The sequence below is a fragment of the Cebus imitator genome, unplaced genomic scaffold, assembly GCF_001604975.1.
Source record: "Cebus imitator isolate Cc_AM_T3 unplaced genomic scaffold, Cebus_imitator-1.0 Scaffold24, whole genome shotgun sequence".
In the NCBI taxonomy this organism is placed as follows: domain Eukaryota; kingdom Metazoa; phylum Chordata; class Mammalia; order Primates; family Cebidae; genus Cebus; species Cebus imitator.
Window position 1 is genome coordinate 10,136,880 of NW_016107339.1, and position 24,556 is coordinate 10,161,435.

General features: G+C 40.5%; 1 protein-coding gene and 1 pseudogene across 8 annotated transcripts in view; one reads left to right on the top strand and one right to left on the bottom strand.

Annotated features, from left to right (window-relative positions):
* The window catches only part of MAPK14 (mitogen-activated protein kinase 14), an 83,179-nt gene that overhangs the window by 4,497 nt on the left and 54,126 nt on the right, over positions 1-24,556 (bottom strand). For 5 of the 7 annotated variants that reach the window (XM_017522617.2, XM_017522615.2, XM_017522619.2 and 2 more), the window contains 2 exons: positions 10,874-10,953; positions 4,455-4,533 (listed from right to left, as the gene is read on the bottom strand). In XM_017522617.2, coding sequence (XP_017378106.1) covers positions 4,455-4,533; positions 10,874-10,953 — 159 coding nt within the window. Of the gene's footprint in view, positions 1-4,454; positions 4,534-6,732; positions 6,813-10,873; positions 10,954-24,556 lie in introns of all 7 variants that reach the window. The other 2 variants (XM_017522616.2, XM_017522623.2) reach the window with 2 other exon arrangements.
* LOC108300004 lies at positions 14,148-15,154 on the top strand (annotated as a pseudogene). The gene has a single exon (XR_005199055.1). The product of XR_005199055.1 is annotated as an ADP-sugar pyrophosphatase-like (transcript).

Here is a 24,556-nt window from a genome sequence, read left to right on the forward strand (position 1 = left end):
CGGGGTTTCACCATGTTGACCAGGATGGTCTTGATCTCTTGACCTCGTGATCCACCCGCCTCGGCCTCCCACAGTGCTGGGATTACAGGCTTGAGCCACCGCGCCCGGCCTGTATTTTGTATTTTTAAAGAATATGTTACTAAAGAAGAATTTTTTTTAAATGACTGGGATTCTGTCTCAACAGGCTTTTGTGGAACGTCAATGTCAAACTGCTACCAGTGTAGTCAAGCTGTATTAAAACAAAAGCCTACAGCTAAAGTAATCTAGAATAGGTAGGCAAAGCTGTTTTTCTGTTTTTATTTTTTGTCCTCCTCCACTGTTTATTTACTAACATAAGGCAAATAAATGTTCATCAAACAGATCTTCAAACAGTGAACAAATTGGGGGCTTTACATGGTGATGAGGGTGAGACAGGGTATTTAAATCAAAGGTAATTTTATTTTTAAAAATTTCACTATGAAAAATTTCAAATATGCAGAAACAGGGAAGTAAAAACAATGGTAAAGTGAATACTCACATGCCCAGCATCAGATTCAACAATTAACATTTTTATATTTCTTTATTTCTATGTATATTTTCTGACATGACACTTTACCCTCCCCAAATATTTCAACAAAGACATCTTCCTATATAATCATAATACAGTTATCATCTCTGACAAATAATTTCTAAATATCATCTAAAATCCAATTCATGTTAAAATTTCTCCAATGTTGTCTTTTAGAACTAGTTGTTCAAACCAGGATTTAATTAGGAGCCATGCACTGCAACTGACTGGATTTCTTTAGTCTCTTGTAGTCTATAGAATAATCTCCCTACTTCTAAGCCCTGTTCTTTCCTCATTTTGATCTAAAGAGGCCTTCTGGTTGTCCTGAGAATGAGAGTTTCTAGGGATGTGACCGATTTTGCTGCTTCTGCTGTCATGTGTCTATACCCTGCTTTTTGCTATCCCCTGTACTTCCCCAAACCAGAAGTTAGGTCAAAACTGTTGTTAATAATCAGGTTAAACATTTTTGGCAAAAATACAGATGATGCTGTGTATGTGACAGTGTATTCAGGCCATCTGTCCTACTACTGAGCTAAAATTGATCACTGGGTTAAGATGTTTCCCCTTTGAACAAGCCAAGTAACCTGTGGGATATTTTGGTATCAGGTAAATAACTGTTCCTTTCACTTATGTTTTTTTGCATTCAATGGGTTTCCATCCCAAAAGCAATTATTTCATAAGGGGTTACAAAATGGTGATTTTTCTTTTTTTTTTTTAAAGACAGGGTTTCACCATGTTGGTCAGGCTGGTCTTGAACTCCCGACCTCAGGTGATCCGCCCGCCTTGGCCTCCAAAGTGCTTGGATTACAGGCGTGAGCCACCGCACCTGGCCTCAAAATGGTGATTTTTCTAACTCTATCTTTCAAATGCATATGTTTTGTGTTTCAGCATGGCAACACTTGGGAGGATAAATACTGCCACATAACCAGTTATCGCTATGGTGAAACAGGCTTTTGAGACTTTGCAAATTATAAATGTGGAGGGGGTGGGGGTGAGTAGTGAAGAAGACAGCTTCCTAAAGAGGTCTACTGCTATGTACACTGGAGGCTGTAAAACACCCCTGTTCTGCAGCTTGAATTCCACAGTAATCCACTGGAGAAATATGAGCTTCAGGAGGATACAGAAACAAAGTGAATATTCATGTGTCAATTCAAGCTCGTAAGTTTACACTTTAGAGTACTAGGTGAATGCTTGGAGACCTGTGTGTGTGTGTGTGTCACACAAATATATATTCTTCTGATGGTCTTCTCTTCTTAGAAAAAGAAACCTTATCAGCTGTTGACTTTATAATTAAACACAGATTATATGACAAGTCTCTGCCACCTCTAGGGAAAAAAGTACCATATTCTTATAACCAATAAGGTCAGGGGTAAGAAAAAGATTCCTCAAAGATCTTATTAGATGGGTATGGTGGTTTGTGCCTGTAGTCTCAGCTACTTGGGATAGGGAAGAGGAAGGATCACTTGAACGTAAGAGGTTGAGGTTACAGTGAACTGTAACTGTGCCACTGTACTCCAACCTGGGTGACAGAGTGAGATGCCATTTCTTTAAAAAAAAAAAAAAAAAAGACCTTGACAGATAAATATATACACTAACATCAAGGGGTAATTTAAGTTTTAATTCATGTTTTGGGAATAGCAGTGAAACAAAGTCAGTGGCTGACAAAATAGAGCTGTTAATATTTATATTGCTGACATGCTCCTGCTCAGTTAACATGCTGGGCACGAGCTTGTGATAGTAGCACTGTGCTCCATCTGCCCAGCAAGGGGAGCCTCATTATATGACATCACTGTTTGGCAATGGGCTGTAAGGCACATTTAAATGCTGAGAAGTACAGTGCTATGTACCAGATGGACCAAAGCCTCCATTCAACTCATTAGCAAAGTGGTATCCAGTTCTTTTGGAAGTTTAAATGCCATAATTTCAAAGAATGGGAAGACCTATCAGGACGTATGTGACCTAAATAAGCTGCTGGAACAAAAATATCTCCCCTCTGCCCCCAAAAAATGAATTAACAAATCCTTTTGGGTCTGTTAACAGGGTGCCAGTGAGTACTGCCATATTTAAAACTTAGGGGTTATAAATTGAAACAAATTCAGAACAGAATGACAGACAAGAGCTAACAAAACATCTTTTCCCAAAATCCTGTAGTAATTATGGCTCAAAGAGAGCTTATCATAGATCCTTGAATTAGATAACAGAGCTCAAATAAATCACACAAAGCCAGGGAGAGCATGCCAGGGCAGATGCAAACTTAAACCAATCTCAGTAGAATCCTACCTACCCATGATGAGACTGTGGATTCATCCTTGGGCAGGAGAGCGACCCCGCTGAGATATGACATACTCTCCGTCTCTGAGGCTGACATGAACTCATCCACAACTGCCCAATATTTCAAAGAGCATGAGCATCTCTGCTATTATAAGAATTATCACAGCGACACTAAAATTCCTCTCCATAATCACTATGGATGAAGTACTTAAAAAGGTAAAATCACCTAGCCTTCACCCCAGCTTCTAAAGAGGTTAGCATGGCTGTCAGCCTTCAAAAAGATAGAACTAAACCTGAAGCATAGCTGCCAAGACCCTTAAGCAGAGAGATGATCCACACAGATGTAAAAAAATGCAGTGAGATTTTAAAACATGCCACACAATACAATCTTCAGAAAAGTGAGAAGGCGGATTATACCCATTATCATAGCATAGCTCCCTTCCCTATTGCAGGGAGGTCCTGGTCTGATCCTCTGTGTCTGCCATTAAACAGCACTGTCCACTGTACTCTATTCTAGAGTCAGGGAATGAGAGCCTCAGGCAAAGCAGCTTTCAGGGGCCATCTGAAGCACACATCAGATCTCCCCTTCAAAGAATATAGTCAGCCACACACAGTGGCTCATGTCTGAATCCCAGCACTTTTGGAAGTTGAGGTGGGCAGATTGCATCAGCCCGGGAGTCTGAGATTAACTTGGGTAAGACGGTGAGACCCTGTCTCTACAGAGAACTCTTTAAAATTAGCCAGGCATGGGGATGCATGCCTGTAGTCCTAGCTACTTGGGAGGCTGAGACAGGAGAATCACTAGAGCCCAGGAGTTCAAGCTTAAGCTATGATTGTGCCACTGCACTCTAGCCTAGGTGACAGAGTGAGACCCTGACACTACCAAAAAAAAAAAAAAAAAAAAAAAAAAAAAAAAAAAAAAAAACAAAAAAAAAAAAAAAAAAAAAAAAAAAAAAAAAAAAAAAAGAATAAAACAACTCTTTTTTTAGCCAAGGCAATACGTATCTTCAGCTGCCACCATCACTTCCCTCTGCCAAGGATCCTGAAGGCAATATGAAGCCACTCTAAGTTTAGGTAGCAAATAACCTCCACAAAGAGGAGAGAATGGTTATGCCTCTGACAGGCAGAGAAAGAAGAAGGGAGAGGAAATGTACATGAGCGTGGAAGGTGACAGGATCTGCAGCAACGGCAGCTAGCAGTAGAGCAGAGCACTCTGCCGGGAGCTCCCGGGTGGCTCCTCTAAACACCTGCCTGTGCTTCAGTGGTTTCCATCCTCCACTCGGGGACATCATAAATCCACAGCCGTTGTGAATAAGTTATAGGCTTTCTTCTGTACCTGCTTCTTCTTGCCTCTCCAATCTTTTCTCTCAACTTTATCCCATTACTTTATCTCTTTTCTCCAGTGTACCTGTCCATTCCCCCAACACAAAGTTCTGTGATCATATAAACATATAAGCATCTCATGTGATTAAAAAAAAATCTGACAACACAAACAGATAATAAAAGCCACATTTATCACCTTCCAAGATTCAACTAATGATATTTTATTTGGTCAAAAGGAGAAAATCTTCTTCAAATCCCTAATTTATATCATAACTAATTCAATATCCATGAGGTGAGGCTATGGTCAACTTACCCAGGGGATTGGCACCAATAAATACATTTGCAAAGTTCATCTTCGGCATCTGAGTCAAAGACTGAATATAGTTTCTTGCCTGTAAAAACAAGGGTTTTCAGAATGACTTTGTTCAATAATGTTACTGCCCTCAAAGAAAGAATCTTGGTCCTGCTAAGGAAGAAGTGTTAACTGACAAAGTCCACTAACCCCAATGTTTATAACTGTCTTTGACAAAGCTTCTCCCTTGCTGACATCCTATCTTCCCTAGTTATGATCATCACCTTCTTTATTACTGCTATCTCTCACAGTTGCATTTCAAGTGAATGAGAATATTAATCAATCAAATTCTCTTTCATTAGCTTTCTGATCACAGAATGAGTTTAAAAACTGAGGCCAAGATATATGAGAAGTGACCCTTTCTGAGACAGCCTTCTTAAACAGCTAAAATTGGTAGAGGGGTTGGTATTCCCAAAGAAAGTCTTGGACCCGCAGTCTTTTGATAGTGCTGACTTCAGTAGTGCTCTTAATACATCAAAGGATATCAACATTAAGCCTTGCTAACAAAGTAACACTGGTACAAAGTTAATATAAACTTAATGTAACAGTCCTACCTCATAAGTTAGAGTGAAAATTAGAACCCACGACTTTAACACAGTACTTGGTTCCAAGTGAGAGTTCAATAAACATTATCTGCTATCCCACTATCACCTTCAGAGGCAAAGTCTGCTGTCTATCTTAACTACCTCTTTAAAATTCCTGTTTTAATACAGGCCAACAGTAAAAGTATACATGTATATTTATGTTTATACATACACACACAGGTTATAAAAAGTTCTGGTTGCCCAGGCATGGTGGCTCACACCTGTAATCCCAGCACTTTGGAAGGCTGAGGTGGGAGGATCACTTGAGCCCGGAAGTTTGAGACCAGCCTGGCTAACATGGTGAAACTTTTGTCTTCAAAAATACAAAAAATGAGCCAGGTGTGGTGGCACATGACTGTGGTCCCAGCTACTTGGGAGGCTGAAGTGCGAGGATCACTTGAGCAGGGAGATGGAGCCCAGGAGGCGTGAGCCCAGGAGGTGGAGGTTGCAAGTGAGCTAAGACTGTGCCACTGCACTCCAGTTGGGGTGAAAGAGTGAGATCCTCTCTTAAAAAAAAAAAAAAAAAAATCTGGTTGCTCGGATAAGTTTGCCTTCTATATTTTATAATTTTTTTTTTTAGAGACACAGTCTCAGCTCACTGCCTCAGTTTCCCAAGCAGCTGGGAGTACAGACATGTGCCATCATGCCCTAATTTTTAAACTTTTGTAGACCTGGGGTTATTGCTATGTCGTCAGGATGGTCTTGAACTCCCGGGCTCAACTGCTTCTCCCATCTCAGCTTTCCACAGTGCTGAGACTGCAGGTGCATGCCACCACGCCCAGCCTTCACTTTCTAAGTTACTGCATGTTGAGTCAGGAGGAAAGGTCTGCTTTGAAAAGCAATTAAGAATCTTTCTGATTTGAAAAGAAAGTTTTAGGAATTAAATACATAAATGGCTGTGATCCCTTTCTACTTGAACATGTAAATAAAAAGATGAAGGGAAAACTGGTAAGAGAACTATCTCATTCAGAGAACAGTCATCCCTTTAATAAAAATAAAAGACTACCTGAATATAGCTGAAGTAGAAACAAAGCTGCTGGAAGGACCCTCTGTGATGCCAGCCTGGTTCCCCAAAATATTAGGCTATCTTAGAAAGAAATAAGTACCCCAATCTCCCCTGATAATAAAGCAAGAGTTAGACTAAATAGTTAAGAATAAAGAAGGCACCTAACCATATCAAAGTGTTCCTACTTATTCTATATTGTGTCTTTTCTTTTAAATACAGTACCTATTAGTACTGGATATTTCAGTTTTTTACTTTTTTACATAACTTTCTTTTGATCATTAAAAAAAAGTGGATGAATCAGAAAGCATGCTAAACAGTTAACTACACTTCTGATGAAGGTCATGATAGTAGCACACCCTAGCTACAGGCATAGCACCTACCAAGAAACAGCCTCACGAGCACTAAATTCACAAAACCAAATAGAAAAATAACAATTTTCCATTTACAAGCTTACTAGTTATATTCCCAATCTCACAGGACTGGATGACATTTTATCCCAAAAGTCAACATCTTGCAATAGCACACAGGCAGCCCTCGAGGCACATGCAGGCATTCGGTGATATTTAAAACCGTGTTGGTTATACAGTGGCAATAAAATGAGAATGTGGCTTCTGAATGCGACATCCCTGTACAGTCTCTTTGTTCTCACCTCATGGCTTGGCATCCTATTAATGAGATAAGCAGGGGGTGTTCCCGTCAGACGCATAATCTGCTGAAGCTGGTTAATATCTTAGATGCCTAGTCAAGGGCATTGTTAAACATACAGTGCAAAAAATAATTTTCAACTCAAGTTTTTAAAAAGGTCAAAAAGCCACCCCAAAACAAACAAAAAAAACCTACCCACCCTTCACCCTACCCGCAAGCCCAAGGCTGCATGTTAAAAGCACGCTTCTGTGAATGACATGAGTAACTAGGCATGTAGCCAGTGACTGGCCATGCAGATAAGAAAAATTACTTTTCTTTGGTTTTAGCATCATCTTTACTGTTAAATATTTTAGGTTCCCTGGAAACGGACTGCCCCTTGATCCAGGATGCCAGCCAGAGAACTGTTTTCAAGTACTGATGGCCAAAACCTGTTTGTGGGAGAAATATAGATGATTCCAAAAATTTTGACTCAACTTTGAACAAAATAAAATATCCAACGTACCCATTCCAGGAAAAGACTAAACTTTTTCAGCACAGGTTCTCTAAGGCACCACCCCTCCAAATTAAGACACAGGTGGGCATTTGGGTTAATAAGCAATGCCACATTTCAAAGACGTTAGTTAGTGGTACATTTAAAATACTTGCCACAGACACAAAATGGTAAACGAAGAAAGAGGAGATGGGGAGAAGGTTAGAGGCTAATGGCAAAGGCAAAATAGACATCACAGGCTGCTGACAGTGTTATAGCATGCCCCATGATTTCCTCCATAAGTCTCTTCAACAAGCGAACAGACTAACCTCACTTAACAGCTGGAGGGAAGTCTGCAAAATACTCTGCAAGTATCTGACAAGGGCAGAGCTGAGATTTTCTACATGCGCAGGCACATACGTAAGCTGTACTACTCTCTTTTAACTGTTCCATCAATGCTAACACAACTCGCCCTCTTCTAAAATATTGTAAGAACTGTTTATCATGTTCCTACTAAAAGCAGAAGTGATGAGATTTTAAAAATCTTCAGTGTAATTCAATAAACCCCTTTTATCTTGCCTTTTAATTAACTACTAATTCCCTCATTTAGGTGAATTGTCATCTCCAATAAGCACCATGGCCAAGCAGTTTTACTTCTTTGTGGCTTTCCTGAATAATTTTTCTACTTGAGCTCATCCTCTGAACTGAACTTCCTAGTGGCCAGATGACTTAGCAGTAATCTGTTTAAGGCTGGCCATCAGAGAGTGAGAGCCATGTGCTCCACAATGCCTTTCATGCTCCCTAAGCACAAAGGCAGAGGCCAGTACATTCCAAAGGGGATAGGAAATACACTCTGATTTGTGGTCTTTTAAAGAAATGTAACAGACCAGATGATAGAATTCTTTGTCAGAAGTTTAGATAACAGAATTTAGAGTTACCTTTAACAAATCACATAACGAACAATACTTTTCATGCCAAGTGAAATAAAAGGGGCCACAAAGTAAACCAGCAATAGCAGACTACCAGTTGAGTCTTAAAATATAAAAATCCTGCCACCTCCCCCTTCCTTTCTGTGAATGATACCTGGCCTACACATTTTCTGTCTTTATCTCCTTTAGTCAAACAGGTTTTAGTATATCTCCTTTCCTGTCAGGAGGTTAGGAAGATTATTTTTCTGGAGGAAAATGTGAATGAGCCAGGTCTTTGCTTTTTTATCTAATTTAATTAATTAATTTATTTTTGGAGACAAGGTCTTGCTCCATCTCCCAGGTTGGAGTGCCGTGCACAATCACAACTCACTGTGGCCTCAAACTCCCTGCCTCAGGTGATCCTCCTGCCTCAGCCTCCCAAAGTGCTGAGATGACAAACGTGAGCTACTATGCCCAGTCTGTTTCTGCTTTAGTATGATCTTCTTGTTCTTTCACACTTTATTACAGACACTGGGACATCAACCAAATGACTTCTCTATCTTTGGCCTCCATCATGAGTCATTTATACCTTTTCCTAAGGCTCATCCTAATAGGTTCTCGATCCATACTGCATTCTCTTACTCAGTGTTCAATTTCTTCATAATTATCGGCATCCCTACTTCACCCTTTCCAGGAGAATGAAAATAGCAGTTGGCTTTCTATTTACAGCATTCCTTCACTAATGTCTTTTTTCCTTTTTCTAATTTTTAAAATCTCTGAACAGTTTTACTCACCTGGCCTTACTTTTCCATTCTGTTCCCATATACCATGTGCTTCTAACATAAACCGGTACTTGGGCAGTAAGATGAACATCAAATTAATCTTGTCTACCCCTTAGGATGTTTAAACCACTTTTATCCACTTGCCACAACTATGAAGGGGGAATAAAAAACCCACCTTCTTACTCCTACACTCAATATAATATTATTTTGATTAAATTCTGTATTCTGGTACTTAATTTCAGTAGAGCTGTTGAAATGTATACTGTGTCTCATTTTGCAGAGGGACCTCCCATTATTAGGCTGTGCACCCAGTGTTTCTTTCTTAAAAATAAGTGATGGATTAATGAAAGATAATACTATTGCATTTACCCATACTTTGAACACCTTGTGACTAATAGCACATATCTGTAGGGCAGATGGTTGGGACGGAAGAAGAGACTAAGAAAAGGCTGCTAAGAGTCACTCTCAGGAAGGAATGAATGTGCTTAGTCTCATTAGCACTACTTATTAATTGAGTTCCTTCCCAGCTCTCCATCTGCCCTCAGGTCCTCTTACTAGCCAGTCTTTCTAAGCAAAACATTTTTTTTTTTTTAAAGTAAGCATCAGCTGATACCTTTGATTCACTCTAATCCAGCTTCTATATATCATAAAGGAAAAAAAAAATCTCTTTAGGTTGACATTGTTGTAACACTGACAATGACTTTCAAAATAGTGTGTAATCACATGAGATTATAGTTTGGATCACGTTATCAGAACATCTGGGATCTATACTCAGCTCTGTCATGTGACTCAGTGCGTGACGTGGAAAAGTCACTGCCTTTCTGGGCTTTTGCTTATCTTAAATAAGTAAATGAAACAAAATTCAGAGTGGAGGTTGAGAAATACACTGGGATTAGTGATCCTTTCAAGAAATGTACCAGATACATACCAGATGAAGGTATTCTTTATTTTGTCAGGAAGATGATGAACAGTTCCAACTCATCTGCTTATGCCTGCCTCAAGCTACCCAGCAGTCTTCCCAACTGGGCAAAGGGTTCCTTCAGTCATAAATATTGGGAGGAGAATCCAGGAAGGCATAACTGGAGCTTGGCTCCATACCTGTTTTTTTCTTTTGTTCAACTGCCTGGCAGCAGATAGAGGGAAAAAGGAAGAAAAGCTGGGCTTACATGGCTTCTCTTATGCCTCTGGCCCAAGAAAATGACCAAGAGCAGGAAATCGTAGCAAAAGTAAGCCAGATTCACATTCCTATGGCTTCTAAGTCCCTGCTTAGAGGCAAGAAAGCACTAGCCCCAAAACCTTTCTAGGGTTATTTAATTTAAATTACAAGGCTATAGGAGGAAAATTTATAATCACATTCCTGTGGATCTCAGGTATCAGGAGTGGAGTTGTTTCTTCTAAGGGGTCTAGGGACTGGGTAGAAAGGTACCTCTGTTGGGAACAAACAGTTTACATAGGATGTGTAGGTATCTATTCTAAAACAATAAAAAGTAACTTCTGGAAGAGGGCAACAGTGTGCAGACAATGTACACTTTATTCTTTTAGTGATTAAGTTAGTCTAAATACATGGTGAAGCTGATGCTCTGAGAGCAAACACTAGAAAAAGTGAAAAAAGCTCTACAGTATATGTGAAACTTCTGAGAAAGATGAAAGTCAACGCTTGAGGACGCAGACACAGATTTTGCATTAATCTCTTGGAATTAATTAGAATCTCAAATCTCATTGTTTTACTGGGATACTATTGCCTAATAGAGGCTCCCATGATCTTAGTATGCACCCAGATAGAGAATAAAACACACTTGTGCATGCAAGCAGATACACATGCGTGCATGCACACACTCACACTCTTATACCTCACTCATCCGGGAAGTCAGCACACAAAGGGCATGTGTGCTTACAAACACACTCAGGTCAAAGTACAGACTGGTAGAAGGCAAGTGGCAGAGGCTCCCAACAGGGCAGATAATTACAATCAAAGCATCAACTCACAGACTCTGAGGAGATTTTCTTCAAAAGCTCAGCCCCTGGGGTTCCAACGAGTCTTAAAATGAGCTTCAACTGATCAATATCTAATGGTGGACCATAAAGGAAAATGTTGGGACAAAATAAAAATGAAAAACAAACAATGACAAACAAAACAAAAACAAACAAAACATTTAGAGAACAGAAATGAAAAACCCCAAACCTAGCCAACACAGTGAATTCCTCTAGGTCAAGGCTCCTGCAGGATGATCACTTCATGGACATGCTCCTCCTGTACAAAGATTCAAAATGCTACCACATATATATCCACTTTATATTTATTTTGTGCATCTGTCAACAGCATGTATCACTGAAGTGAGAGGCAGCATTAGCTGGGTTCTTAGCTGAGAAAGACAGCAGGTGAAAACACAAGAGCTTCACTCAGTCAATACCACCCTCCTCATCTGCCATCAAAGCATCAGTAACCAGTCCAGCAAAGAGCACTGGTAATTAGAGGGCCACAGATAAGAGAAAAGCAGCAAAGGCTGGGCGTGATGGCTCATGCCTGTAATCTCAGCACTTTGGGAGGCTGGGGCAGGCAGATCACCTGAGGTCAGGAGTTTGAGACCAGCCTGGCCAACATGGTGAAACCCCGTCTCTATTAAAAATACAAAAATTAGGCCAGGCACGGTGGCTCATGCCTGTAATCCCAGCACTTTAGGAGGCTGAAACAGGTGGACCACAAGGTCAGGAGTTCAAGACCAGCCTGGCAGGAGGCTGAAACCCCATCTCTACTAAAAATACAAAAATTAGCCAGGCCTCGTGGCAGGCACTGTAATCCCAGATACTCAGGAGGCTGAGGCAGGATAACACTTGAACCCGGGAGATGGAGGTTGCCATGAGCCGAGATCAGGCCATTGCACTCCAGTCTGGGCAACAAGAGTGAAACTCCGTCTCAGGAAAAAAAAAAAAAAAAAAAAAAAGCAGCAGAGCACAGGAGCTAAGGATGTACAAGTTTATTTATGAATATTCTTCCAAGTATGACCTAAAGAGCTTGTGATATGACAGTGGGAGGCCTGTGAGACCCCAAAGCCTGACCACTGGAGCACACCCTCTGGAAAGCCTCGCCTCTCACACTGGCTATAGTAGGCAGAGCACTGTGAGTGACAGTCGCCAGCAGAGGGTGCTCTCCCACTGCATGTTCTTTCAGGAGCTCCATAAGAACGCAAACACACAGGCGGTTTCAACTTTATATTGATGCAAACGAACTCACAATGCTTAACAAACTTCACACATCCCAAAGGCTCTAAATATAGGCCACAATGCCAAAACTTTTATTCTGGTAGCCAAAACTTTTATTCTGGTAGCCAACACTTCAATGTATGCTCGGAAGGTATGTGCATGTGTTAACCAGAAGACAAAAATTTGTTTGTTCTCTTTTAGTCTTACCTAAAAAGGAAATTAAAAAGAGGGGAAAACATGTTATAAAATAGCTTTTAATATTTCCTCTGAAAATGTGAGCCGTTTATCCATGTCTATACTGACTGACATTCCTGGCAGGAAGAAGGGGAGGATGACTGTGTTCTGACCCATCAGGTTTTTCACATGACTAAATCCTCTTGGCTTCAGGTCTCAGCTTCAACTTCACCTCCTCAAGGAGGCCTCCCCTCAACACTCTATGTATGTAACCCCCTACCCTCCAATTCTGTCTCTCAGCACCACACTTGATAACATCATTGTGCTTATCACAGCCTAGAATTACTTTATTTGCTTACTGTCTGCCCCCGGTATTGGTCTACAGATCTATGAGGGCAGGGGCCACTCTGCCTGTTCACCACTTATCCCCAGCCTAACATCTGGTACATGACGGGCAGTCAAAATATTTGAGGAAAAGGTAGAGCAGGATGAAAGAATTTTTTAATTATGATTATACATATAAAGGCAACATAGTGCTTAAAAACAACAGTCTCTGTAAGCCATAGGTACCTACGTTATAGGAATTATTTATGCAGTAATTTGACACCTTGTCTTTTCTTTTAGATATGAAATTAGCTTAAATGGAAGGAAATTCTGGACTGGAGTCAGCGGACCACAACCTCTGCCTGTTTTTTATATAAAGTTTTATTAGAACACAGCGATGCCCATTCATTTATGTACAGTCTATAGATGTTTCCACATTACAACAAGCACAGTTATCATATGGTTCCCAAGCCTAAAATACTTACTACCTGGCCCTTTCAGAAAAGTTGTGCTAAACCCCATCCTAGACCCAAACAACTTGTGTTCTTTAGCAAGCAAAGATAAACTAGAAACAAATCCACTCTCATAAGTTATTTCTAAATTAAGAATAGTAGGGAATTTTGTTATCTGAAAATGGCAAAAATCAGTGTGTTGTAAAGGTTAAGATTTTAATACTGACTTCTCAGTTCAAGGTGTTGACAAGAAAAAAATTTTAAAGCATAAGTTCATGGGGACAGAACAGGTGTGCGGGTAGGATGGATGCTGTCTTGCTCTAAAATAATCAGATTAATTACAATAGAAATTAGTCAAAAATATTCTTGCTGATTTAAAATGACTCGATTTATAAAAATTTGGTTCCCTCACACTAACACTCTTCAGGAATATATTTAACTGGGTAGCCACCACACGATAAAGTGAAACACATATGAGAAAAACCTTGACTACTTCAAATCTCAAACAGATGGCTTTAAAATATATTTGCATCAAAAGTAATCTCTAAAATGAAGCTTTTGATATCGGTATTCTTGTTTAAGAGACTTCTGACTACTTACAATGACAGTCAATTTTTATACTCTAAGGAAGACAGAAGGTTCTTTGAGCTGTGAATTTCTCAGCTACCTGAACTTCACTCCAACCTACCTGTAAGAGTATGCAACTTCCATTAGTCACAGTGGCTCATTACGACAATGAGCTGGGAAACCCTCTTTCTCCCACATCTGCTGGCATGAAACAGAATCAGGCCTGAAGAATCAAGCCCCAATTCCGCAGCCTCACACTCACCGCTGTCTGTGATTTGTCATCAAGATTCTTTTCTGACTTTGGCTCAAACTATTATTCCTTAATGCACTCAATGCTTCAACTCACACTAGATATTCCAGGCACTTCTAAGCTTCCAAGTTCTTATTTATGTAACTCAGAAACCAGAATACTCCCCTCTTCTGTCCTTCCAAGCCTTTTCTATTCCTGTTTACTCTTTAAAGTCCTATTCAAAGAACTCTGCAATGAAGTCTTCTTGGATATCCTGAGGTAGAATTAAGTTTCTACTTTTTTTCAATAGCTTATCTATATTCTAGTGTATTTATCACTCTATCTTATTTTATAATCAGAGACAGTTGTTCAAGTAACTACTGTAACTCTCTTTCCACTGAGTCTGATCATTCCGGTTTAAAGGACAGGTACCATCCTATCCCCAGAACCTTTCCACAGAGTGGCTTGATAAATACTGGTTGACTTGAAAAGATGAGCCATGGCACATCCTTCCAGCACCTCAGGAGGTGGGGTGTCTCAAGCCGTGGCACCGGCATCTGCTGACACTGCTGCCTCCAGCAGTTCTTTTGTCCTCTTCCCTTCTTCACCCCTATATCTTGGGGGTGAACTCTCCTGAGGGCTGTAAAGACTCCCCTGAAAAGGGAGAGCCACGAATCAGCAGAATCTTCTCAGAATGCCACAGTATATTATTTCAGAGGAGTTAATTTCAGAAGGAAAATGGGTCAAGCCTGAACAAACAACATACATGGATCCTATTGGTAAAACTAGAACTTGGGACTCAGTGAAATGTACAACCAGAAAAGAACAGACTGCTGATGGTGTAGTGGTCATCCCCATGCTGCAGAGAACACTTCACTACGAGCATATGGTTCTGGTCAAACAGTCCTGACCACCAATGGGTAGTTACTGCATAGGGTTCCCTGCAGGTCTCACAGATGATGATGAAACCCCAGAAGCAGCTGCTCTTCGGGAGCTTGAGGAAGAAACTGGCTACAAAGGGGACAACGCTGAATGTTCTCTGGTGGTCTGTATGGACACAGGTGTGTCAAACTGTACCACACCCATCATGACAATAACCGTTAACTGAGATGATGCAGAAAACGCAAGGCCCAAGCCAAAGGCAGGGGATGGAGAATTTGCGGAAGTCAGTTTTTTTAACCCCGGAAAGACCTATGGCACAGACTTGATTCTCTGGTAGCGGAAGAACAGCTTACAGTGGACACCAGAGTCTATTCCTAGACTCTAGCACTGAAACATGCAAACGCAAAGCCATTTGAAATGCCCTTCCTGAAATTTTAAGGCCAAAGACGACATTGGCCTTTTTTATAAATGAGGCCACCAGGCCTTCTTCACAGACTTTGTATTCACTTAGTTTAACGTTGATTTGAAATTAGCTTTTTCATAAAAGCACAGAACACACACACACAAAAGAAAAGATGAGCCATATTATGCTTTTCAACTCAGCTCTACCCTGCTGCCCTGCCCTCAAAACCCAGAATGACCATACTCCATGGAAAAATACACAGTGTAAAATAAAAATCTTAGTAGCTTTTCATTTGCATGAAAGAAGTTAAAACATGCAAACCTCTGAAGAAATCACCATGGGTTCTTCAAAAGCTGGCAAATCCACTGAAATACAGGCCAGTCTTCCAACAGTACCAGCTACTGTAAGGCCACTGATTTGTCCAGACAGTTAAGACCAGAAGGAGCTTCACGTAGCCATATAGGCAGAGCAAAGCAAAACTCACCACATCATGACAATCAGTTATTTCCACAGTGAGCTATCCTTTATAATAGGTTTAGCCCTTGTTCCCTTAGAAAATATTTTTACTATTAGTTTAAAATGTGTTTTAATTGTAATGATCACAATGTCAAAATTTAAATCATAAATCTCCTGAATCTAAAATAAATGAAGAAAAGGACAACTTAGGCCTAAAATTACTCGTTTTGAGATGGACTCTCGCTCTGTCACCCAGGCTGGAGTGCAATGGTGCAGTCTTGGCTCACTACAACCTCTGCCTCCTGGGTTCAAGTGATTCTCCTCCCTCAGTCTCCTGAGTACCTGGGATTACAGGTGCCCACCACCATGCCCAGCTAATTTTTGTATTTTTAGTAGAGATGAGGTTTCACCGTGTTTACCAGGCTGGTCTTGAACTCCTAACCTCGTGATCCCCCCATCTCAGTCTCCCAAAGTGCTGAGATTACAGGTGTGAGCCACCGCACCTGGCCCAGATTACTGTTTAGGCCAAGTCATTTTTAACAGAGCAAAAGTCAGTCAGAATGAACAAGTAAGGGGGGGGAAAAAAAACCTAAGTGTAACAGGATAATTCGAGGGAAAGTAAAAGAGGGATATTCTAGTCAGTTCTAAGTGGTCCAGGAAACTCCTAGAAAACCTCCACAAGACAGAAAGTTGAAGATGAATAAAAGGACCAGTTGCAGACATATCTGCCATGAGCAGCAATTTTCAATGAAATAAATCCACACAGGGCAAAGTGGAGCACTAATCTTTGGGAAGGTAGGAAATCTTCCTGGTGACAGACAGGATAGACAAAAGTAAGACTTAGCCTAGCTTCTTACCTTCCAGGTTGTCAAAATAGCCATTTTCACTGTAACACAAAGAAAATGTCTCAAGGTACCCTTATGGACAAATCTGAGGATTCTACTCTTTTTTGAGAAAATGTATTCTCAAGATAGAAAGGAAAGGGCAAATAATCTAATAAAATATTTTTCTTCTTCAGTATTGATTAGGACACTTGCTTTTAGTGTCTCAAGTGAAACTGCTTTTTAAAAATGAGAGAATATTTGGCAGAGCACAGTGGCTTACTCCTGTAATCCCAGCACTTGAGGAGGCCAAGGTGGGCAAATCACTTGAGGTCTAGAGTTTGAGACCAGCCTGGCCAACACAGTAAAACCCAGTCTCTACCAAAAATACATAAAAATTAGTCAGGTATGGTGGCATGTGCCTGTAATCCCAGCTACTTAGGAGGCTGAGGCAGGAGAATTGCTTGAGCCCAGGAGGTGGAGGTTGCAGTGAGTCGAGACTGCACCACTGTACTCCAGCCTGGGTGACAGGGCAAGACTCCATCTCAAAAAACAAAAAAATAAAAAAGAATATTTGAAACCAATGACTGAAAGTGATGGGCAGATGTGAGAGAAGGATCTCTAGAAGCTTTAGCTCTATTGCTGGTGTTTTAACTCACAAGCAAGCAGGACAGTATGAACAGAGGTGTTCATTATACTATTCTTTGTCTAGTAGTATGTCTGAAGTATTTCAAAACATGTTTGCAAAAGACCAAAAGAAGAAATGAAAAAAAGCAGAATTAAGAAGCAAATTTAATACACTAAGAAAATTCCTGTAGACCAGGGGAGCAGCTGATAGCAAGTAGATTTTAATTCAGCTCCATTAACCCATAATATCTTAAGAGTACCATTTCTGTTAAAATGAAAGAAGGTTTAACACATTAAGGAAATTCACTTGATTATGTAGAAATAGGCAACAGCAGCAAGCCAAGGCTGTGATCTCTGGTAGGAAAACAATATTTGATGACCAGCAGGTCTATGAAACTTTCTCTCTTCCTTAAGCTGCATAGTGTTGAGTGTCGGTAGCAGAATTTTCTTAGTGGCTCATTCATTTCAAGATAGACCTATGGTACTTGAAATAGGTACTATACCTGAAAGAGACACTCTGTATCCTCCCTCCTTTCTAGTACAAAGTTCTGTCAGCTGTGTCCCCATGATATCCCTAGTCAACTAAGCTTTTAAGAAAGGGCTTCATTCTTTAGAAAATAGTAATAATATTATTAGGCTAGATGGAAGGGTTCTGCAAAATCACAAACAAGAATAATTTTTCATTTTTTTCTTTGAGATGGAGTCTTACTCTGTGGCCCAGGCTGGAGTGCGGTATTACGATCTTAGCTCACTGCAACCTTCACCTCCCAGGTTCCAGTGATTCTCCTGCCTCAGCCTCCTGAGTAGCTGGGATTATAGGCTAATTTTTGCATTTTTAGTAGAGTTGGGGTTTCACCATGTTGACCAGGCTGGTCTCAAACCTCTGACCTCAGGTGATTCACCCGCCTCAGCCTCCAAAAGTGTTGAGATTACAGGCATGAGCCACTGTGCCCGGCAAGAATAATTTCTAATCTGATAACATATCATTGGCTTTAAGACAAAAATCCTTATGTCTTATATTTTTTTAAACTAAAGTTCTGGGATCCATGTGCAGGATGTGCAGGTTTGTTACATAGGTAAACATGTGCCATGGTGGTTTGCTGCACCTATCAACCAGTCACCTAGGTGTTAAGCCCTCCACGCATTAGTTATTTATCCTGATGTTCTCCCTCTGCCTGCCCCTGCCCCCCACCAACAGGCCCCAGTGTGTGTTGTTCTCCTCCATGTGTCCATGTGTTCTTATTGTTCAGCTCTCACTTATGAGAACATGCAATGTTTGGCTTTCTGAGGAAAATGGCTTCGAGCTCCATCCTTGTCCCTGCAAAGGACATAACCTCATTCCTTTTTATGGCTGTATAGTATTCCATATTGTATATGTACCACATTTTCTTTAATCAGTCTATCACTGATGGGCATTTGGGTTGATTCCATGTCTTTGCTATTGTGAATACTGCTGCAATCAACATACACATGCATATAATCTTTATAATAGAATGATTTATATCCTTTGGGTATATACCCAGTAATGGGATTGCTGGCTCAAATGGTATTTCTGGTTCCAAGTCTTTGAGAATTTCACCAAACTGTCTTCTACAATGGTTGAACTAATTTACATTCCCACCAACAGTGTAAAAATGTTCCTATTTCTCTACAGCCTCACCAGCATCTGTTGTTTCTTGACTTTTTAATAAGCACCATTTTGACTGGCACAAGAGTATCTCATTGTGGTTTTGATTTGTATTTCTCTAATGGTCCTGTTGTAATGGTCATTACAACCATCTGTAATGGTCAGTGATGTTGAGCCTTTTTTCATGTTTCTTGGCCACATAAATGTCTACCAGTTTGAGAAGTGTCTGTTCATGTCCTTTGTCAACTTTTTAATGGAGGTTTTCTTGTAAATTTGCTTAAGTTTCTTGTAGATTCTGGATAATAGATCTTTGTCAGATGGATAGATTACAAAAATTTTCTCCCATTCTGTAGGTTGTCTTGTTCACTCTGATGATAGTTTCTTTTGCTGAGCAGAAGCCCATTTGTCAATTTTTGCTTTGTTGCCATTGCTTTTGACATTTTCATCAGGAAATCTTTTCCCATGCCTATGTCTTGAATGATATTGCCCAGATTTTCTTCTAGTGTTTTTATAGTTTTGAGTTTTACATTTAAGACTTTAATCCATCTTGAGTTAATTTTTGTATAAAGTGTAAGGAACGGGTCCAGTTTCAAGTTTCTGCATATGGCTAGCCAGTTCTCCCAACACCATTTAATAAATAGGGAATCCTTTCCCCATTGCTTGTTTCTGTCATGTTTGTTGAAGATCAGACGGTTGTGGATATGCAGTTTTATTTCTGAGATCTCTATTCTGTTCCTGTGCTAGCTTTGGGGCTTGTTTGCCTTGATTCTCTAGTTCTTTTAGTTTTGATGTTAGAGCATCAGTCTGAGATCTTTCTAGTTTTTTGATGTGGACATTTAGTACTAAAAATTTCCCTCTTAACACTGCTTTAGCTGTCTCCAAAAGATTCTAGTATGTTGTCTCTTTGTTCTCATTGGTTTCAAAGGTTGTCCAATTTCCATGTAGTTGTGTGGTTTTGAGTGAGTTTCTTGAGTTCTAATTTGATTGTGCTGTGGTGTGAGAGACTGTTATAATTTCAGTTCTTCTGCAGTTTCTGAGGAGTATTTTCCTTCCAATTATGTGATCAATTTTGGCCTAAGTGTGATGTGCTGCCAAGAAGACTGTATACTCTGTTGTTTCTGGGTGGAGAGTTCTGTAGATCTCTATCAGGTGCAGAGCTGAGTTCAAGTCCTGTATATCCTTGTTAATTTTCTGTGTCAATGATCTGTCTAATACTGACAGTGGGGTGTTAAAGTCTCCCACTATTATTGTGTGGGAGTCTAAGTCTCTTTGTACGTAACTAAGAAGTTGATTTATGAATCTGGGTGCTCCTGTATTGAGCATATATATTTAGGATAGTCAGCTTTTCTTGATGAATTGAACCCTTTACCGCTATGTAGTGCCCCTGTCTTTTTTGATCTTTGCTGGTTCAAAGTCTGTTTTGTCATAAAACAGACTTGCAACCCCTGCTTTTTTTCTGCTTTCCATTTGCTTGGTAAATTTTCCTCCATCCCTTATTTTGGGCCTTGGTATGTCTCTGAACGTTAGATGGGTCTCTTGAATACAGCAGACTGATGGGTCCTGACTCTGTATCCAGTTTGCCATTCTGTTTTTTAATTGGGACATTTAGCCCATTTACATTTAAGGTTAATACTGTTATGTGTGAATTTGATCCTATCATGATGCTAGGTGGTTATTTTGCAGACTTGTTGATGTAGTTGCTTCATAGAGTCATTGGTCTTTGTACTTCACTGTGTTTTTTGCAGTGGCCAGTTTTTCCTTTCCATATTTAGTGTTTCCTTCAGGAGCTCTTGCAAGGCGAGCCTGGTCACAGTGATGAATTCTCTCAGCATTTGCTTGTCTGAAAAGGACTTTATTTCTCCTTCACTTATGAAGCTTGGTTTGGCCAGATATGAAATTCTGGGTTGGAAATTATTTTAAGAATATTGAATATTGCCCCCCAATCTTTTCTGGCTGAGAGGGTTTCTGCTGAGGTCCACTGTTGTAGTCTGATGGGCTTCCCTTTGTAGGTGACCTGGCCTTTCTCTCTGGCTGCCCTTAGTATTTTTTCCTTCATATCAACCTTGGAGAATCATGACCATGTGTCTTGGGGTTGATCTTCTCATGAAATTTCTTACTGGGGTTCTCTAGAGATTTCCTGAACTTGAATGTTGCCCTGCCTTGCTAGGTTGGGGAAGTTCTCCTGGATGATATCCTGAAGCATGTTTTCCAACTTGGTTCCATTCTCCCCAACTCTTTCAGGTACTCCTATCAATTGCAGGTTCAGTCTTTTATATAATCCCATAGTTCTCAGAGATTTTGTTCATTTCTTTTCATTCTTTTTCCTCTATAACCTTGTCTTTTTTCTCTAATCTTGTCAGCATGACGGTCTTCACGCTCTGAAATTCTTTCCTCCACTTGGTCTATTTGGCTATTGATACTTGTGGTTGCATTGTGAAGTTCTCGTGTTGTGTTTTTCATCTCTATCATTTATGTTCCTCTCTAAACTGGTTATTCTGGTTAACAGCTCCTGTAATGTTTATCATGGTTCTTAGCTTCTTTGCATTGGGTTAGAACATGCTCCTTTAGCTCAATGAAGTTCATTATTACCTACCTTCAGAAGGCTAGTTCTGTCAGTTCATCCATCTCAGCCTCAGCCCACTTCTGTGCCCTTGCTGGAGAGGTGCTGTGATCATTTGAAGGAGAAGAGGCACTCTGGCTTTCTAAGTTTTCAGCATTTTTTCACTGATTCTTTCTCATCTTCATGAGTTTATCTAGCTTCGATCTTTGAGGCTGCTGACCTTTGGAGGGGCTTTGGTGGGACCTTTTTGTTGATGCTGTTGTTGTTGCTTTCCATTTGTTTTGCTTTTAATAGTCAGTCCCCTCTTCTGCAGGGCTGCTGCAGTTTGCTGGGGTTCTACTCCAGACCCTATTCGCCTGGGTCCCTCCTGTACCTGGAGGTGTCACCAGAGGAGATTGCAGACAGCAAAGACGGCTGCCTGTTCCTTCCTCTGGGAGATGCATCCCAGAGGGGCACCAACCTGATGCCAGGAATGCTCTTGTATTAGGTGTCTGGTGACCCCTGTTCAGGGGTCTCACCCAGTCAAGAGGCATGGACCCACTTAAAGAAGCATTCTGGCTGCCCTTGGGTGGAGGAGGTGTGCTGCACTGGAGGGAATACCACTCATCCAGACAGCCTGGATTCCTGAGAGCCAGCAAGGGGAAAGACTAAGTCTGATGATCTGTGAAGACCATGGCCACCCCTCCCACCAGGGGCTTCATCCCAGGGAGATCAGCATTCTGTTTGTAAAACCACTGGCTGGAGTTGCTGAAATTCCCACAGAGAGACCCCACCCATGAAGAGGGATAGGTCAGGGTCCAGGGTCCAGCCTGAAGAGTCAGTCTGGCCATGATCTGCCACCACTGCTCTAGGGTTTGCACTGTGAATGGAGCAGAATGGAGCTTCAACAATGACAGCCAACACACCCCCAAGGAACTCGGTAGTCTTAGGTAGTCTCCAGTCAAGAGGCTCCCGAGAATCTGCATATCTCTGTGGTTGGGACCCAAGACCCTGGTAGCATGTGCTCATGAGGGCGATCTCCTGATTCACAGGTTGCACAGATCCTTGGAAAAAGGGTGATTTCCCAGACAGGTTAGCACAATTACTCACTGCCTCCCTTGGCTGGGGGTGAGAGCTCCCCTTGCCCTGTGCAGCTCCCAGGTGGGCTGTCGCTCCACCCTGCTTTTCCTCACTCTCCATAGGTTATGCCAACTGCCTAGTCAGTCCCATTGAGAGAGCTTGAATACCTCAGTTGCCAGTACAGGATTCCTTCCCTGTTTTCATTCTTCTCGGTGGTAGCCTCTGACCATGGTTATTTTTAGTCGGCCATCTTGTCCCCTCCCTGGTATTTCTTATGTCTTTAAAGGAAATCCAGGAATTGCTAATAATTAAGTACCAAAATAATCTTTCAAGAAGGAGACTAATTACAAAACCCAAGAAAAAGTAAAACAGGAAGACAACTTGAAGAGATCTAAAAATGCATAAACCAATACCACTAGCCATGTGTAATTAAGTTTAAATGTAATCTAAATAAAATTTTAATGACATTTAAAATTCAGATTAAAATACTCAGAAAACTTTGAATAGAAGGGGATATGGTTTGGATGTTTTGTCCCCTCCAAATATGTTGAAATGTGATCCCCAATGTTGTAGGTGGGGCCTGATTGAAGGTGTTAGGGTCTTGGAACTCTCAAGAATGGCTTGGTGCCCTCCCCATGTTAATGAGTGAGTTCTTGCTCTATTAGTTCATGTAAAAGCTGGTTGTTTACAAGAGTCTGGCATCTCTCCTGCTCCCTCCCTTGCCATGTGACATGCCTGTTCCCCCTACTGCCATAAGTGAAAGCTTCCTGAGGTCCTGACCAGGAGTAGATCCTGGCACCATGTTTCTTTTACAGCCGTGTAACTGTGAGACAAATAAACCTCTTTTCTTGATAAATTACCCAGTCTCAGGTAATTACCTTTATAGAAATGTGAAATGGACTAATACAGAAGAAAACTTCCCCAACATGATAAAGGGCATTTATAAAAAACCAACGGCTAACATCATACTCAATGCGAAGAGACTGAAAGCTTTCCCCCTAAGACAGGAACAAGACAAGGATGCCTACTTTCACTGCTGCTATTCAGCATTGTAGTGGAGTTCTAGACAGAGTCATTAGACAAGGGAAAGAATTAAGAGCATCAAAATTGGAAAGGAAGAAACAAAACTTTCTCTATTTGCAGACAACATGACCCTATATATAAATATAGAAAATCCCAAAGAATCTAGACGAAAACTGCTAGAACTAATAAATGAATTGAGCAAATTCGCAGGGTATAAGATCAACAATCAAGAATTAGTTTTGTTTCTATATACCAACAATGAACACACCAAAGAAACTCCATTTATAATCGCAGCTAAAAGAATAAAACACCTAGGAAAAAATTTAACCAAGGTGAAACACTTCACAACTGAAAACTACAAAACACTGCTGGAAAAAATTGAAGACTTAAATGGAAAGAAAGCCTGTGCTCATGAACAGGATGACATAATAGTGTTAAGATGTCAATATTACTTAAAATGATCTAAAAATTTGACAGAATCCCTATCAAAATTCCAAAGCCTTTTTTTTTTTTTGCAGAAATAAAAATGCAAATTGTCAAATTCATATGGAATTACAAAGGACCCAGAATAGTCAAAGCCATTTTGAAAAAGAAGAACAAAGCTGGAGGACTCACACTTCCTGATTTCAAAGCTTACTATATAGCTACAGTGATCAAAACAGTGTGGTACTTCCATAAGGATAGATATATAAACCAATAGAATTGAGAGTCCAGAATTAAACCCACACATGTATTGCTAATTATATATACCAATTTTCTAAGAAACAAGTAAAAGGTGAATGAAACAAAAAACGAAGGAGAAATCCTAGGGTACCATGTTGATTTGATGGGGGAAGTAATAGTCTCTTTACGCTGCTAGAGTAACCGTGAGGGTTAAGAACCACTATGCCAGAACACAAGTGACTGTATAGTTCAGGCAGGAAAAGATAATGGGAAACATTTTCCTCTTTTCTTCTTGTCAGGCAACCAAAGCTGTCTCTACACAGATGGCAACTTACAAGAGAAGGTTAAGTATATTACAAATACAAATCCTTTGAATTCGACTTTTACAATTCAGGAGAGAACATTTGTCTGAAAAAGAACCAAGTAGAATACAAACAAATTACTAAAACCAAAATTTTGAAATGAATTCTCATGTGTTAAAAAATGAACCCCCGGACTCAATGGCTCACGCCTGTAATCCCAGCACTTTGGGAGGCTGAGGCAGGCAGATCACGAGGTCAAGAGACCAAGACCATCCTGGCCAACATGGTGAAACCCTGTC